Source organism: Crocodylus porosus, unplaced genomic scaffold (assembly GCF_001723895.1).
Source record: "Crocodylus porosus isolate Cpor-Errol unplaced genomic scaffold, CroPor_comp1, whole genome shotgun sequence".
Taxonomy (NCBI): Eukaryota; Metazoa; Chordata; order Crocodylia; family Crocodylidae; genus Crocodylus; species Crocodylus porosus.
Genome location: NW_017728949.1, coordinates 82,992,412 through 83,010,534, shown reverse-complemented (window position 1 = coordinate 83,010,534; position 18,123 = coordinate 82,992,412). Strand labels below are relative to the sequence as shown.

General features: G+C 45.5%; 1 protein-coding gene across 7 annotated transcripts in view; it reads left to right on the top strand.

Annotated features, from left to right (window-relative positions):
- Positions 1-18,123, top strand: part of ACVR1 (activin A receptor type 1) — a 110,547-nt gene that overhangs the window by 78,924 nt on the left and 13,500 nt on the right. For all 7 annotated transcript variants that reach the window (XM_019554139.1, XM_019554141.1, XM_019554140.1 and 4 more), the window contains 2 exons: positions 6,706-6,981; positions 11,412-11,609. In XM_019554139.1, the coding sequence (XP_019409684.1) occupies positions 6,706-6,981; positions 11,412-11,609 (474 nt within the window). The remainder of the gene's footprint in view (positions 1-6,705; positions 6,982-11,411; positions 11,610-18,123) is intronic.

Sequence of the window (18,123 nt, the reverse complement as noted above, 5' to 3'; positions counted from 1 at the left end):
CCCCTCTTCATTGTTGCCACCTGCAGGGAGCAGGGCTGTGCTGGTCTCACCCCCCCTGTTCTGTCCTCTCCATTGTCCCCACCTCCAGACAGCAGGGCAGGGAGCAGGCAAGACCAGTACAGCTGACCTCACACCGCCTCCCCATCCCATGTCCCCACCATCATGGTGGCCCTCCGCCATGCCACCAGCTCCTGTTTGAACGCTTGTTCACACTCTGATTGGCTGTTTGTCAGCCAATCAGAGCGCAAATAAAGCATTATGGACAGACAGACATAAGCTTTTATAATATTAGAATGGATGCAAGCATTCTAAGGGGAATGTTAGGAAAGAATGAGTTAATTGAGCAACAGTTTGGCATGTTCACTTTTGTAGGTAGCAGGCAGGTTTTGGCTTGTGTTTGGGGAACAAATGTGTTAGAGGGAAACTTACAAGGAGAGGGGAAGAATTTAGAGCAAGATCCTGGAGATCTGAGCCCATGATCAAAGCAGTCTTCCTGGCAACAATGATCCGTTGTCTTAGTAGGCAGTGTTGTGATCTCCTGTTTGCTGGCAGCCCAGCATGCAGTGAGGAACGGACTGCCACCAGACCCTGTGCTATCACCTCCGTTTGTAAGGTCAAGTCATGTTGTGACGAAAAGGCAAAGGAGAGAGGCTGGTAATTTCTGAGAGTTGAGTCCAACACTGGGCCAAGAGAAGGGTGGTTCTGGGCCCAGGAACATTATGAGGAGTGGGAACAGCAGGGTGTTTTCATACAGAACAGCATTCTTGTACTATGTGCTTTCATGTGCAAGAGGTGGGAGGTGGTAGTGCCTCTCTACTCATCGCTGGTTAGGTCTCATCTGGAGTACTGTGTGCAGTTCTGGTTTCCACATTTTAAAAAGTTCATGAAGATAGAGAGGGTCCAGAGGCAGGTGACAAAAGTTGATCAAGGAAGGGCTTGGAAGACAAGTCATATGAGAAGAGACTGAAGGAACTAGGTATGTTCAGCTTGCAGAAAAGGCCCTTAAGAGGTGACATGAAAGCAGTCTTCATATACTTGAAGGGCTGCCATAAAGAAGAGGGAAAGCACCTTTTCTGTCTTGCTGCAGAGAATAGGGTGCAGACCAGTGGCTTAAATTACCTTTCAGCAAAGGCAGTTTAGATTGGATATCTGGAAAAACTTCTTCACTATGAGAATAGTGAAGCAGTGGAATAGACTGCCTGCGGAAGTTGTGGATTCCATCACTGGAGGTGTTCAAGAAGAGGTTGGGTAGCCACTGGTTGGGGATTCATAGATGCTAGGGTCAGAAGGGACCTCAACAGATCGAGTCCAACACCCTGTCTGGGCAGGAAAGTGTGCTAGGGTCAGATGACCCCAGCCAGATGCCTATCCACCCTTCTCTTGAAGACCCCCAAGGTGGGAGAGAGCACCACCTCTCTTGGAAGCTCATTCCAAATTTTGGCCACCCTTACTGTGAAGAAGTTTTTCCTGATATCTAGCCTAAATCTGCTCTGTCAGTTTGTGACCATTGTTCCTTGTTACCCCAAGAGGTGCCCTGGTGAAGAGAGCATCCCTGGCATAGCTATGCTTGTTTTCTGTCATGGGTACTTTCCATGCTCCTAGGCTTTGATGGTTGCTGCCACACTTCCCTCATCCCCCCTGCTTTTTTTGGCTATGTCAGAGTGTTTTTAAGCCTCCCCAGGGGCATTAGGTGTTGGCTGCAGCTAAGGCTGGGAGCTTAAGTGAAGCATGCCAATTTTCCTGCTACAAGCAAAGCCAAGAGTTTCCTAGCTAAAGGGTCTTGAACTCCGCTCAGGGTCTGATTGATTGCCATATTTGGGGTCTGGAAGTAATTTTACCCCATGGTCAGATTGGTATGGACTGTGGGGACATTTGCTTTCCTCTATAGTGGGGGGAGCAGCCCTCTACCCTGGATCTTTTGAGCGTGTATTGACAATATCTTATAGAAGCAGAACATTGGCTGCTTTATCTAACATCCCCTGCTTTATCTGTGTCAGGTTAGAGTGTTAGGTCTGCATTGTCAGGGTTGATGGTAGTCTTGTGAAGAGTTTGGATTATGGATTGTATAGGATGGTTTGGATAGGAATGATCCTGCTTCAGGCAGGGTGTTGGCCTAGATGACCCAACAGGTCCCGTCCAGCCCTGCTTCTCTGTGATTCTATGCACTCAAGTATTTGAACCTTAATATTCCTCATGACTTCCTGGATGCAGACATGTTGTTTAGGTATGAAAAAAGGACGTTAAAAACAGTAAAACTAGCTCTTAAGAAAAATTGTCTTAGTTGTTGCGTAAATGATGTGGATCTTTATGAGGCTATTGAGATTTACCTATTTTTAAGAAATTTTACTATCGAGTACAATGTGTGCCATAAACACACTTCCTAAGCTTGCACATACTAATAACTGGAACACAAGACGTTTCAAGCGTGTGCACTTAACCTGAAGGTAACTTGAGCTAATATAGATGCCATGGTCTTTGAGACTAGTGTACTAAATTTAAATTAGGTGATTGGTTAAAGATAGAACCCTTGCTTGTTGAAATACAATGCCCTTGTCTTCACCTTTTAAATATGTTAAAATATCATAGGCCTAAGGTTGCATTGTTTTCCTAGCTGGTGTCCTCCTGCACCCTTATGGGGTATTCCTACCTTCTAACTTCTACCGTCTTACCTTTGTAACTGTTATGTCTTGATTCTAGCTCCAGGATATAATCTAATGCTGTGTTGTGTCTTGTAACCTTATGTTCCTTACTATGAAACAGAGCACCCAGATTATCCATTTTTGTTACAATGTTCTTAACCTTTTTTCCCCCAGAGCTTATGTTGAAATCAAATTTATCTCCTTTTAAAGTTCAGGCTTCAATTAGAGTTGCTCTTCATAGTCACTTATTTTTCCTGTAAATAAATGTGTGTCCTAATATTTTTGATTATTACTGAGGCCTATTGCCATTTTTGTTACTTGTTCCTGTGACAGCTCTCTGCGTAGATCTAAATAAATGTGTTATTCCTTTAACTTCATCACACGTGCACATCCTAAACTACAATTGCACTTTGTGCTTTAGGAGGGCCCTTTCCTTCCATGTGGACACAATCTCAACCTTTTCAGCTTTTCATTTCTTAGGATGATGCACCAGCAAGTCTCTCTAGTCTAGTGACATACTTACCTGTCTCAGTACAGACAGTTTTGTTAGGCCCCTTTTTGTTTTCCTGTTGAAGAATGTTCCAGCAGCCCTGTGGATCAGTGTCTTTAATGTTAGTCTCGTGTTTACTGAAATGATTTCCTTTGTTGTTTAAAAATAATACTGTCACCCTCAGGGCATGAGTTTTTGAGCTTTCCTTCCTGAGAGATTACTGATTTGGCTGAAATATTCATTGTCACCATATTCCAGTACAGTGGTGTTTAGTCTTTCTTAGATAATGGTCAAGAAAGATTAACTGTCAAGTTTGGCAATTAGAATGTTTAAGGTTCAGTATCAAGTAACCTTGCACTTTACCAAAAAATAATTAATTTCTTGAAAGAAAGCAGGTAGCAGTGTATCCTCTCAACTCCTCTGGGATACATCTCTCTGGGTTTATAATAAACATTACATTTTTACTTTTAGGTGACAGGAGGAACATTAACTGCCTCCAGGGCAAGAGCTGTTCACTTCAATTGTGTGTAAACAGTATGGTATAGTAGGAGCAGCTCAATCTCTTTTTGCCTCCCAGTCTGGGTTTTGATCTCATCTAGAACTTTGGTTCTGAAAAGAGTTTGGGTTGGGGGTGAGGAGAAAGTTGTCCTTCCTCAGTTTACAAAACAAATTGTTCTTCTTATACTATAAAGAGAAATTGAGCCACTGTGAGTAGCTGTATTCAGTCCAACCCAGGTGAGCACCTCAACTTAATTACCTGGTATTTAGGTGAGAAGAATTTGTTATGATAGTGCTCTAGTCTTTTGGTCTTGGCAAGCTCTGCTTGGCAATTTGCCACCTTATGTCCTACTGATCTGTAGTTGGATGGGATATTTTTGGGTGGCTTAGGTACCTAGAGTAGTATAGAGCAGCCTTGAGGTTTTGCTAATTTGTCAGGCTGCAATAATCCTCAAGTGGTCTTTCCAGCATCTGGAGAACAAGCTTTTTGATGATCAACCCAAGTAAGCTTACCTGTTGGTGAAAGTTTGAAGGAAACATTTAAAAGATATGATAAATCATGACTGCCTTGATTGTGGGTGTATTTTTCCTGGCTATTATGAGTTCATAATCTGAAGATCTGTCATTTATCTATGAAGCAGACATTGATCAAATAGCTACTGTGACCAAGTCTACTATTCTTCCAAATACCTTTGGTCAGAAAGGAGAAGTATTTCATTTTCGAGACAGATCTCACTTCAGTCAGTAGTTTGGGCTATTTATAGCTGTCCATGTAGATCAGCATCTTTAAATCTGAAATGTTAACAGGTGTAGAATATGTCTGCCTGCCTGCTTAGCAGATTAGTCCACCTGAAACACACTGATACCTGCTCTTTGTCACCTGTATGGGCTGTTTCTTGGCTTCAAGTAAAATTTTTAAGTTATTGTTTTTGACCAATAAGGACTTAAAGAGTGAGTTAAAACACAGGGCTTGGATCTGAGTCTTAACTCTCCCCAGTGTAATACAGGTAGAGTCACAGGAGAGAGATGCTGAAATTGGACTTCCTGTGCAGGTTCCACAGCTTTAAAACCCCACTCTTGGACCCAAGATAGCTTGAACTAGTTGCTCTCCAGTGCAAGTTATAAAACTTAGGCATATAGGAGAACTTCTGGGTAGAGTGTAAATCAGGGGTGGGCAAAATATGGCCTGTGGGCCGGATCTGCTTTGCGAGGCCATTTTATCTGGTCTGCGGGGCCCCTAGAAAACTTTGGAAAATTAATATTTCTCTGCCCTTGGGTCCTGCAAAAAAAATAACAGGAACCAAGGACAGTAGGACCCAGGGGAAGCCCAGCAGGCTCCAACAACAGTGGGCCCACCCAGCCCCGCCTCCCAGCCCAGAAGCCCCTTCCAGGGTTTCTGGGCTGGGAGCACATGGCTGTCCTGGAGCAGGAAGCTCAGGTAATTGGTGGGGGGGGACCCTGGCCAAGGAAGGAGCAGGGGGTGGGGGAAAGCGGCCCCTCCCCATCCACTCTTGGCACCCCACGCTGCAGCTGCTTCCAGGCCTCATGGGGTTGACTATGCCTGCTCTGGACAACCCCAGGCAGGCTGTGAGCGTCTGTGGCGCGGGGCACCGTCATGGGGCGGGGAAGAGGCCACTTCCTCCCCCTGTGCGCAGCTTTTCCCTGGGCTCCTTTTCTGGGCGGAGAAAGTGGCCCCACACCTGCCCCATGGCTGGCAGCCCGTGCTGTAGGCACTCACAGGCCCCAGGCAGGCTGCAAGTGACTGCAACGCAGCGCGCTGGGCATGGGATGGGGAGGGGCTGCTTTCTCCCCCCTCCCCACATTCAGCACCGCTTTGTAACCCAGCCCCGCTGGCAGTGGGGCGGGTTACAAGCTGGTGCTGAGCACTAGGAAAAGTGGCCCCTTGCCTGCCTCATGGCTAGCACCCCATGCTGCAGGCGCTTGCAGCTTGCCTGGGGCTTCCTGTGCCTGCTCTGGACAGCCCCGTGCGGCCTGTGAACACCTGTAGCACGGGGCGCCGGCTATGGAGCGGGTGAGGGGCCACTTTTCCCCATGTTCAGCATCAGCCTCTTCCCTGCTGGCAAGTAGGGGGTTGGGGCTGTGCGCTGCCCTCCACCTGTACTGTGGGGCTGGGGGGGCACTAGGTGTAAGCAGGCAGGGAGCCAGTGGGAGCACGGGGCCCACACTGGTGTCCCGGGTCCAGAGCAGGGTGGCAGGAGCACAGGGTCCCAGCTGGCAGGGACTCTATGGAGCTGGGCCAGCTCCCCCCTCCCTGCTTGTGCAGCCCAGCCCAGCTCCACGGACCCCTGCCAGCCTGCACCCCGCTTTGGGCCCCACCAGTGCTGGCCCTGGGACTTTGGGACGTTTGGTCCCAAGATGGTGACCAGGTGGCGGGGCACCTGTCAAGGGGTGGGGCTACCCATGCAGACCTCGACAGCCTGCCAAAACTGGGTAAGTGGCCCTCCACTCAAAATAATTGCCCGCCCCTGGAGTAAATGATAAGCTTTTATAGTGGAGTGCAGTGCAGGTTGTTTTCTGCTTGGCGCTTTGATTGTTTTTCGTTAGAGTCAGATTAAGAGGTATATACCAATGAAATGATTATAATTGTGTTCAGGGTGATTAGAGCTATGGAGTGATGCTTATTTAATTTTGGAAATCTAAATAATATTTGATCTGGTTTTGATTATTGTAGCAGACAATTGCTGAATCGCTTTGTTCAAATTATTAGGAATCAAAGCTACAAACATTATACTTATTGTAATTCCTCTTGAAAACAAACATTATTTGGTAACAACCATAAAAATGTAGCAGTAGTGTCACAACTAAACTTTGAGGAGGTGAATGTTCTTAGAAATCTTATTTGTATGTCCTTTTTGTGGGCCCACAAATAAAACTTTACTGATATAATTCACTTAATCACAAAAATATATTTCAGATTTTCCTTTTATATTATTTTTTTCCAAAGTGACATTACAGCAGAAGACTGTTTCAATTTTGATTTTAAATGACAAGAACACTGTAAATGACGTTTTGGTCATTTAGACTTGAAAGCTTTGAAATCTGATGTTGTCTTTTCAGGTTTTATCGCTTCAGATATGACCTCCAGAAACTCCAGCACCCAGTTGTGGTTAATTACACACTATCACGAAATGGGCTCTTTGTACGACTATCTACAGCTCACAACGCTTGATACTGTCAGCTGTCTACGAATAGTTCTGTCCATAGCCAGTGGTCTTGCACATTTGCACATAGAGATATTTGGGACACAAGGGAAGCCTGCTATTTCGCATCGGGACTTGAAGAGCAAAAATATCCTTGTTAAGAAAAATGGACAGTGCTGCATAGCAGATTTAGGTGAGTTTTAGTGTGCTAACAGCACAAACTGCATGTTCCTTATGTAATGCAAGTCCCTTAAAATTGCCTAAATGTGTGTGTTTTGGAATTGTTTTGAAAATTATGACTGCCACTAGAGGGCATGTAGAAGTTAGAAAGTAATCTGTTCTAGGTGAATAAGCCTAGCATCACTTCTGATTTTTTTCAAGCCTCTTCCGTGTTGGATTAATTCTGTAGTTAGTCTTCATCAGTAAATAAAACTTTTACAGTTTCATAAATACTGTCTAGTTCAGAAAATGTGGTGGAGTATTATGACATTTTTTTAAAAAATAAGTTGGATCACAAGGGTTTCTTCTTTTTTTTTCCTCCTTTTTTGTCATTTGTTGAGTGCTTCCTTTTTAAATTCAAGAGCAAACAATACTTTAGAGTTTTATCCATCTCTGAAGTAGTGGGAGTTAGTTTGGGCTGGGATCTTACTAAGAATGATGTATTTATGTACTTCCTGCCCCAAGATACTTTTTTTGTTTTTTAACAACTTAATATCATGCTGATGAAACTTATTGCTGCTTGCAATGTAAGACTTGACTCACTGACCCCAGCAGGTTTGATCATGCTTTGTGGAAGTGAAAAACGCACTTTCTGAATAACTGGTGTGAATTTTAAATTAGGCACATGGAAATGATGAGACAAATTAAAGCGAAGTGGCTCAATAATATGCAAGATCTTTTGGGAATGAGTGTTTCTATTTGAGCAAGAAGAAGCTAAAAGAAAAAAGAAGGTAGAACAGTCCTCTTAATATTGTACACTGAATATTATGAAATAATCACCTGGACTCCAAACACATTGAAGGATATTTCTTAGGAGGATCTATTTTGAATAAATCTCAATATCCTAGTGACCCAAATGTAGAACAATCAGGACTGGTGACTGGCAGTGCCTATAGGTGCCTGCTACTTTAAGGGCCAAGCCAAGTGGCCAACAGGCGCTTAATTGCGTCAGCCATTTTTGATCCATGGCTGCCTATGTAAACATGGCAGTTTGCTGCTGGCAGGCCAGGCAGTAACATTGCCTGGCTGCAAGGCTGCTTGGAACATCCTGCAGGTAAGGGCAGGAGCTGTAGGGGAGCTGGAGGCTCCTGGTCCTGGGCATGACCTAAAACTGCACCCTGCCGGGAGTGGGTGGCCTGGTAGGGCTCTCCGTGGTGCAGAAGGCCCCAGGAAATGCCAGGCCAGTGATCACCCCAGTGAAAGGCGAGTAGAGGCACCTTAATTCCAGCCCTTACCTTCGGGTGGACCATATAACATCTGAGCAGAGCAGGCCAGGTAAGCTTCTGGAGGCGCCTGAGCCTGCTGGGGGGAGTGACCCTGCAGGGCCAGGCACTCTTCCAGGAGCACCTGAGCCAGGAATGGGGGACCCCAACCTATAAGTGCAGGCAGGAGGTGAAAACCCTGCTGAGGTACTTGACTGGTCAATGCTGGGGCCAGGACCAAAAGGTCAAAAGGGCCAGGGGCCCTCTGCGATGGATGCCTGCAAAGAGCTAAGGAGTGTGGGTGTCCCAACTGGGCCTGAGACGGGGCCAGGGCTTATGGAAGCCAAAGGTCCCCAGGGTTGGGGGACACAGCTAATGGGTGAAGGCGATGGTTGAGCTAACCGCCTGATATGCCATCTGCAAGGCTTGGGCCACAGTGTAGGGGTAGAACAGAGCTGCGTATGGCCCCCCTCTACCCCCCCCCAGTATTGGGATGTACAATGGGATGCCTCCCACCTTAATTAACTACATAATTAATTACCAACAAGGCGTGGCAGGTGAGACAGGTAGCCAGTGTGCCCAGAGGCCGGTGGGAAGCTAGCTTCGTGGCTAGTCAGGGACCCCACCTTGCCACAGTGACCAACATAAATGCAGTTGCCCGTGAGTAATGATAACTGCCATTTTCTCAGGGTTGACTTCTCTGAGGATATAGCAAATAGAAAATGGATAATTTAATTTATTTTGCTTTTGACTCAACCACAGTAGTTCTCTGTACATATTTTCTGTACCAGGTTATCTGAAAATGTCAAAATATACTGCAGGTGGTGGGTGGGTGTTTTCACACCAAGGTGGAATGGAAATTACTTATTTTTGCTGTAATATATTTTATAATGGTGAGAAAATGGCTATATGAAACCTCAGGCATTTATTTATAGGGCATTCTTCATTCATTTTCTCTGAAGGAGATTAATTAAAGAAGGTGTGCATCTAGGATGAATTAAGTCCTTCTTGGTGCCCATCCTGTTTTTAATTATTTTGTGGTATCTCTTCTCTCCCCCCACTCCTCTCTTACACACACTCTTCCTTTTCCTTCGTCCCCATTCTGAGGTGAGTATTTTTCTGTGCCTACCTTTTTAGCAAGTACTCTAAGTCAGTGGTGCTAACAATCTGAAAATCGTGGTCAGATAAAAACTGAATGCAGCAAAGCTTATGATAGCTTTAGAGGTGCATTACTCAAATCCTATTCCAGAACATGGTCAGTAAAATGACCATGTATATGACTTAGGTAATATAATGTACTACATATGCCAGTGAATCAAATTAAGAGCAGGTTCCTTAATTCTTTAGACAAAAAAATTGTTCTGATGTGCACATTGCCAAGTCTTATACATTAAGCTTGCTCCATTGGATTGTTACTCAATACAGGTAGATTCTAGTTTATAGTTAATAGAAGTGACAAAAGAAATCCATAACCAAAATGATGCATAGTAATGCAATAGCTTTCTAATACAGAGCAGACCAAAGCTTATGCATGCTGAAGGACACTAAATGCCATTTTTTTCTGAAACCAATAGCAAATCTACCCAAGTAGTTATATTATTATGTCACCTCACTGTTTAATGACTTCCAGACAAAATAGTCCATTGTAGGATCCCAAAGGTAACCTATTGAATGCTTATTTGTTTTTGGAGATGGAACTGGTACAGTTTTCAAACTTTTCTTTCCCTCTTGTCCCTAACACATTCCCTGTCAGTCTGTAGTAATTTGATGCCCTGACTAGCACTTGGTTTCCCCAACTCAGATTAACACCCATGTCTCCTGAGGTGAAAAACAAATGCATTCAAAACAGCGCAGTATCTCTAGAGGTCAAAAAGTGGTACAAATGCCACCATGTTGAGGACCTACTTACAAAACTGTTGTCCCCTGACCTGGTTGCAAAACTGTTTAGTGTGTAGGGTAGAATGAGATTGACTCGTGTCCCTGAACCTTAAACTCTTGACCTGTCAGTCTGTTGGATCTTATACAGGAGAAGCCTGCATTTTGCCTAGTTTGGATAGGCAATGATCATATCATCAGATTCCTCAAACTGTTGTGTTGCCAAAGTTTGCTGAGAAAATTGCTCCGTTAAGTTTACCTCCAGGATTCAGAAAGGATCCAGTTACTTCTGCTTACTGGGGCTGAGAGAGACATTAGCTGAAGAGCAGACTTGCTATAGTATCTTCTTCAGTAATAAAAAAGAGAGAACTTGCTGTGCAACTTCAAATTGACTTGAAATGCACTTAAACTGCAGGAAAGTATTTGCAAATTCTGCAGTGTGAAGCAGAGACTATGTTTTGACAAAAGACTCAGGCATCCAGTAACGATCTGGAGTTTAACATTTCAGGAGTCTGTGGTAGAAGCTTTATAAAGATGTAGCTAAAATAAACTCCTGTTAATTTTAATTGGTACGTGTTGCTCTTCCGGAACTGGGTAAGGAAGTCGGGAAGAGTGTTTTTATTATCGGTAATGTCATACAGCTATTGCTGTTCAATTTGGAGTGATTCTGTTTACCATGGGAAAACTGGTGCTTTGCGTTCCCAAATTTACTATAATTTAGTCTCTCACAGTATGTTCCTTGCTTTAATATTTTGGAGATTTGTGCTAACCAGGTAAAGTGGTTTTGGCTGACTCATTTCAGATCACTTTAAGGATGTTTACTTTTCACCATGCGTGCGTGTGTGGCCTTTTTTTAAACTCCTGGATTGGTCATGCAGTATTTTTCTTCTTCCTTAGCCACAGTTCAGACACATCCACCTACCCAAAAGATCCATAAATACATATAAACTCTGGGTAAAATTGTTTTCTTTACGTAACAGATGCCTTCTGGTTATACGTGCCTAGAGTAACGATGACATCCAGTGGCTGCAAAACACTTAGTCCTTGAAATGATAATGCTTTATAACAGTGCAATATACATGGTTGGTGGTAATCTTTTAAGAGATAGTTGGTCTAAGTCTATGGCCAAACTGATTGTTTTTTTGCTGTCACTTAGCAACTTTGGAGCTGACACAGCTATTCTTTGCACAACTGCACCTAGTTGATTGCTTGTTTTCAAGTAACTTTTTGGTTTATGGAATGTGTATATATCCCTTGTATGTAGTCTGAATTCACAGATACCCATAATACAAGAACAGATTTAACAGCAGTGCTTTCTATGATTCAGGTCTTGCAGTTATGCACTCCCAAAGCACTAATCAGTTGGATGTGGGGAACAACCCTCGTGTGGGTACCAAGCGTTATATGGCTCCAGAAGTGTTGGACGAAACCATCCAAGCAGACTGTTTTGATTCTTATAAAAGGGTTGACATCTGGGCTTTCGGACTGGTTCTCTGGGAAGTTGCCAGACGTATGGTTAGCAATGGTAAGTATTTGAGGCCTGCTTATTAGGATTGCTTTTATAGAGAGGTAAGGAAATGGAAATTTAGCAGAAAGCATTTGCACCTCAGTGCATATGTTACATCGTACTTCTGTAAAGCATTTCTTTTCCAGTTGCTTGAATTTCTACCCAGTTTGAAGATCTTGGCGTAGTAAATACAGTGACACAAATGTTTGCCAGTTTTGGCTGGGCTGATGTGAAAAGGGACTTTTGATGAATTCCAAATAGAGGATGAATTATTTATCACTTAAGTATTAATTGTCAATTTCAATTAAAATCTTTAAGCTGAGAAGCCTTTTGACCTCTTAAAGGTAGGCTTACACCATCTTTATTCCATACAAATGTTCTTTTAGGTATTTATTTTAAATGAAAACTCCTAGGAAATCCAAAGGAGAATATAAAATAGACAAAGGAAGTGCCAAGAATGCAGTAATGTGCTTCATATTTTACATATACTTTAGACTAGGCACTGCAGTACTTGTTCAGAGTACAGTTTCTGTGGAAAAGAATTCCAGTGACTTCTTTTTGCTGGGAACACTGCTGCATTGGCAAAGGAGTCTGAAGCAAAAGGCCAGCCACATTCTTTACACCAGAGTTATTTGGCGACCTAAAGGAATTGCCTACCTTTCAGGTGTCCCTGCCACAGTTTCAGAACCTGGCTTGGCTGCTTGGCTCAGAAGGAAGAGGGCAAACTTTGGCGTTATTGTTTTTTATGAATGTGGGTAAAGTTGATGTTCTGTTTTGCTGTAACCTTGATAAGCATGGGCCTAAGTTTAAGCTTTAAGTACCTTTCTGAATCTGTACCTATATTCTCTGAAAAAATTCTGTATGGATTAAAGATAAGAGATGAGAATTTTGGTCCCTTACTTAAATTTTGTTGGAGAAAAAGATACTATGGATGAAAGTTGTTGTCTGGGAACATAAAAGCCTGTACCTGTATAGCAAGGTATAAGTATTAATTTTGCTTTGTACCTAATCCTGCTGCTGCTACAATTGATCAAAAGGCTTGTGAGGTCAACAAAATTACTTTTGTTAAAAGAAAAAGTATGTTCTTAACTTGTTTTGTATTATCATTGTGCCTAGGAACCCTGGTCATGGATCAGGGTCAGTGAAGTGCTATATAAATACAGAAGAGAGAGCTTATATTCTAGGTACAAGATAAGGGGTGAAGACAGACAGGCAAGCACAGGAAACAGTGGGGTGATGTTGGTCATTATGATGGCAGTAGCCTTCAGAGGCATAACTGGGTAGGTTTGCACCCTAAGCCAAACCTGCTGTATGATGTGTTAGAGCCGCAGCTGCTGGCAGAGCTCTTGTAGCACAGTAGCCAGTGGGTTAACAGAGCCCTACCATTGAATGGTGTCACCAGGCATGATTAGAAAAGTTAAATATGGCAGTGGCAAAAGGTGGCTGGGGAGCAATACCCAAAAATGGCTCTGTTAACCCACTAGCTGCTGGTTTCCTTGGCACATTCACCAGTAGCGGTATCTGTCCTGACATCAGTGAGGCTTCCTGCTGTTGCCACTCTACTCTGACAGCCTGGGCAGCAGCCATTCTGGTGCCCTTTCTTGAGTCAGAACCTGGGGCTTGTGTCCTATTCATCCACCCTACATTCATCATTTATACTGGTGGTAGCTGTAACACCATCCATAGCCTAATGCTTGTAAAGTTCCTTTTGGATATTACAGTATTGCAAAAAAGAGTTTTAAGCAAGCATTCCGAAAAAGGGTACTGAGACAGCTTTGCGGATGTCTACAGGGACTCCTGCCAGCTGTAAGGGGCAGCATGGGAGAAAGCATGAAGATGCCTGTTGGAAAGTCAGACCAGTGGAGGCTGGCATTGTGGAAGCTGACCCCTTAATACCGAATGAAACAAAGGTGGGAAAGAAATGGATTATGAAGGGTTTTGAAAGTGAAGACTCATGTTAACTAACATGTAGCAATGAAAAACAGGTAAAAACCCTAGTGAAGACAAGTCAGCTATAGTTTTAATGCAAGTGAGTGTAGGACAAGGTAAACCCCAATCCTCAGGTAGTCTATATTAAAATCTGCTAATGCAGAGCTGTCCAGATACAGACTTGTGAGCTGCATTTGGCCAATGAACAGTGTATTCATGGCCTGTGGGCTCCTGCTTGGGCACTGCTCCCTGCATTGCTCTTGCTGCTGTTGTTGCTGCTACTGTGATCTCCAGGCTCCTGTTCCCTTCTCCCAGCTTCCTCTGTCTGCCCCTGCTTCAAGAGTCAGGGGGCACAACCTGTGGAGGGGGGTACCTGTAGTGTCCATGGTCCCCAGCCACTCAGAAGTTAGACAACCAAGTCTAATGCACATGAATACAAAAATCTGTTGATCTTCACTAGGATTTTGCCCTGTTGCAGTATGTGTTAACTAAGTAGAGATGAACACATTTCTGTTCTTCCATGTCCTTATCCCCCTGTTAATTTTAAAAATATTAACTTAAGTGAGTTTAAATATGCCATTCATAGCAAGTCGTCTCTGCCAATTTGCAATCTTAACTATAATGTAGGTAACAGCTCTTTTATCAAAGTGTCATGTTCTAATCAGGATGAGCATTGGTGTGATAAATAAATAACCCTTAGGCAGCTGGTTATCTCCATGTACTCTAAATGCTGCGAGGCTGACCAAGGCAAGGCTCCTCTGTAGTTGTGGCTATCATGGGAAAATTCCCCAAAGCCAGATTTCCCTGGTTAATTCCTGGGAGCCAGAGAACTGGCCCTAGCACCCTTCCCCCCCATCCCCCAAATATCACATTGCCCCTGTGATATAATGTATTAAGCAAAACAGACTTTCAGAGAAGAGCGCAGCAGATGAGAATCTATGATTATTGGATGTCCAGAATAAAGTATTTTAAAAAAGTTTGAAACCTTGAACAGAATTCTAACATGGAGAATTCTTCCTTTGGAGCTCTGTAAGCATGATGGGCTAATTGAGTGGCTCTGTTGCGAGTAATTCTTCATATCTTTAAATCTGCCAAAAATAAATAAAACCTGTTCCCATGGAATTGAATTAGAATCCTGTGATTAGCTCTAGAAGCAGCACTCATATTGCTGTCTGAATTTCAGCCATCTTCTCATAAGAGCTGTATTGTTCTGCTGCTGTGGAGAGGGTAATAATTATAATTGGGACTTCTTGCTGCTTTAAACACTTGGCTTTTGAACCATGATACATAGGTATGAAGCGACTGCAAGAGATGGTTAACTAGAGAAGTGAGAAAATGATAGTAAAAGAGTTGTGAGCAGTCCCCTTTTGTGGTTATAAAGAGGAGAATGGATCCTTTTTGTCAATATTTTATTGGCAAACTTTTTTTTAAGGAGTCATGGAGATTCAGTAATTGTATTTCTCAATATTTGGAAACTGGGTTGTAGTTCTTGTCATTTCAATGTCTTGAGAATTCAGTCTGTAACAATGAGGTTGTTATGTTCAGCTTTAAGTTATGAACTTTGTCTGAAATTGCATATTTTTTTCTTAACAATCCCTGAGCATTGGGGATTGGGAATCTAGTTACCAACTGCCTTAATGAGAGGCTTGTTGGATGGGTAGTAGTTTAACCAACTGTGCAATGGGTAACACTACCCAAGACAAGGGGAGAAGCTGACATGCATGAGTTGAGAAAGTGTTGGCTTCAATGTGACTGAGTAAGCAATGTTGCTCTGTTTGACAGGATCGACAATACTTACGGTGTACTTCACAGTTTTTTGGTTTTAACTTAAACTGTCAGCCTGCCTCACAAAAACTCAATCAGGGTAGAAAAAAATTGAATTTGAAATTCTTTAGTTATATGTGGGAAGTGTTTTTAGTTTGTATAAAATAATTCTTGCCATTTTAATTTGAACAAATTAAATTAAATTTTCATCAAATCCATTGTGAATAGTTATTTAAATTGGTGAAGAAACAACATGTATCCCTAGTGTATTAAATATCACCTTATAAACTACTGTATTGTGATACATGTACATTATGTCTGTAGCCTGTATCAAGTCAGTCCCAAGGCCACTGCAACCACTGGGGCACCTTAGATGCTTTAACAACCCTAGTTGAGTTGCTTTGCATGATTGGTGTTTCTTCGGGTAGAGTGATCTGGTGGCACCCATCTCCTCTCCAGGTATAAATGGCTGTTGGCTCACAAGGGGCTCATCCACCCTTTGACAGGTCTTGTTTTTCATCCTGCTGGGTATCCATGCACCCTCTTCGCTTAGGCAAGCCCAGGTGGGGGCACTGGTTTAATTGCCAACAGCTCAACCATGGAACAGGCTTGTACTGGCTTACATGGCACCAGATAGCAAATCAAGAGAGGCCTGACCCGACGGTGGCAATCTGTATAGAATCATAGAAAATTAGGGTTGGAAGAGATCTCAGGAGGTCATCTAATCCAAGCCCCTGCTTAAAGCAGGACCATCCCAGCCTATATTATCCCAGCCAAGGCTTTGACTGCCTGGGTCTTAAACTTCTAAGGATGTAGATTCCAAACCTCTCTGGGTAACCTGGTCCAGTGCTTTACTGCCCTTCTAGTGAGAGAGTTTTTCCTAATATTTAACCTGGGGTAGGTAACGTTTTTGACCAGAGTGCTGAAAAAACCCACGGTGCCTACCTTGGAAGGTGCTGGAGTGCTGGCATGCCAGAAAAAACAAACAAAACAAGGGCAGGGGGTACATGGCAGGATGCCCTGCTTGTGCCTCTGCTGCCCCTGCCCCTCAGCCCAGGGTCTGTGGCTATCAGCAGCTACCCAGAATCTGGACCAGTTGTAGCCGGGAGGCTGCAAACAGCTGCTGCCTCCCTGCCCCAGCCCTGGCCCTGGCCTCCGGGGGGGGGCAGCAGATACTGGCAGTGCTCCCCACTGTGCTGTCCTCACACACGCTGCACTCCTGGCCCTGTTGCCTCCCCTGGGCACTCTCAAGTGCAGTGTGTGTGACCCAGAGGGGCTGCACAGGGAAGCTGCTTACTGCAGCAAACTCTGCACTGCCCAGGTCACACTTCCCCTGTGTGCACAGGAGCAGCGTGGGCAGCACTCAGGGTTGAGCTCCTCGCTGCTGCCCCCACCTGCAGGGTAAGTGTGGCCAGGGCAGTGAGGAGCTTAGAGCGGCAGGCAGCTTTTTGCACCTCCCACTGTGCTGTCCTGTGCTCTGCAGAGGTGGTGGCAAGGGCAGCATAGTGGGGAGCATTGCCAGTATCTGCTGCCTCCCTGGAGCCCAGGGCTGGATCTGGGGCTGAGGCCGGGGCTGGGTGGCAGCAGCTGTTTGTAGCCTGCCAGCTGCAGCCGACCCAGGTTCTGGGCAACTGCTGATAGCCACGGAGCCTGGGCTGCTCTCAGCAAGGCTTCCATTCTCCCAGCCAGCTGCTGGGAGCAGCCCAGGCTCCGTGGCTATCAGCAGCTACCTCGAATCTGGGCTGGCTGCAGCCAGCAAACAGCTGCTGCCTCCCCGCCTTGGCTGTCTCCAGGCTTCAGGCAGACAGCATGTGCCAGCACTGCACCCATTGGGGCTGGGGCCAGAGCTGTGGGCAGTGGGGCTGGGGCTGTCGGCAGCATGGGGCTGGGGCCAGGGCCTCCTGGCAGTGTGGGGCTGGGCCCCGGAGCAAGCTGGGGCTGGGGCTGCAGCTGGCCTGTCTCCAGTGCCGGGATGAGGCCTGCAGGGGCGGTGATGCTGGCTTTGGCTGGGCCTCCGCAAGGCTGGGGTCTGGTGGCAACATGTGGCTGGGGCCTTCGGGAGCACCAGGATGGGGTCGGGTCCTGCGTGGGCCCCATCCCCATCCCCATCCCCATGTTGCCAACAGCAGCAGCACTGTGCTGGGGCTGGTGGTGGCAGTGTTGAGGGCTGGGGCCGGGCCTGCCAGCAGCTGGCACCACTGCCATGGCTGGGGCCTGGGACTGGCCCGGCCCCAGCTAGCTGCTGGGATGGGATTGGGGCCTGAGCAGGTCGCCGGCCCTGGCCCTGTCCAGGTGCTGCTGATGGCCCCGGCTTGGCAGCGGTGGTGCCGGCTGGGGCCGGGCTTGCTGGTAGCACATGGCCGGGGCTGGGGCCCATACAGGTCCACGGCCCCGGCCTCATTCCAGGGCTGCCAGTGGCCCCGGCCCCATCCCTTACCACTCCTGCTGGGCCAGGGCCATCGGCAGTGTCAGGATGAGGCCGAGGCGCTTCTGGCTGGGGGGGTGGAGCTGGGCAGGCTCTGCTGGTCCGGGATCCTGCAGAGGATTCCCCTGGATCGTACTGCCCCTGGTTCTTGTCAGTTTTGACAGAAACCAAGGACAGATAACTTGATTTTCAAAATTTTTTTAGGGGTCCTGCAGGCTGAATAGAATGGCCTTGGAGGCAGGATCTGGCCCGCAGGCTGTATTTTGCCCACCCCTGGGATAGTGCACTGTCCAGGCAGGGACAAGCCTGAACCTGTGCTTATCTGCTTAACTAGCCAATTGCGTATCAAGAATGATGGCGGGGTGGCAGGTGGGGACAGAGGCCTGTGTCACTCCCCCCCTTCCCCCCTGCCTC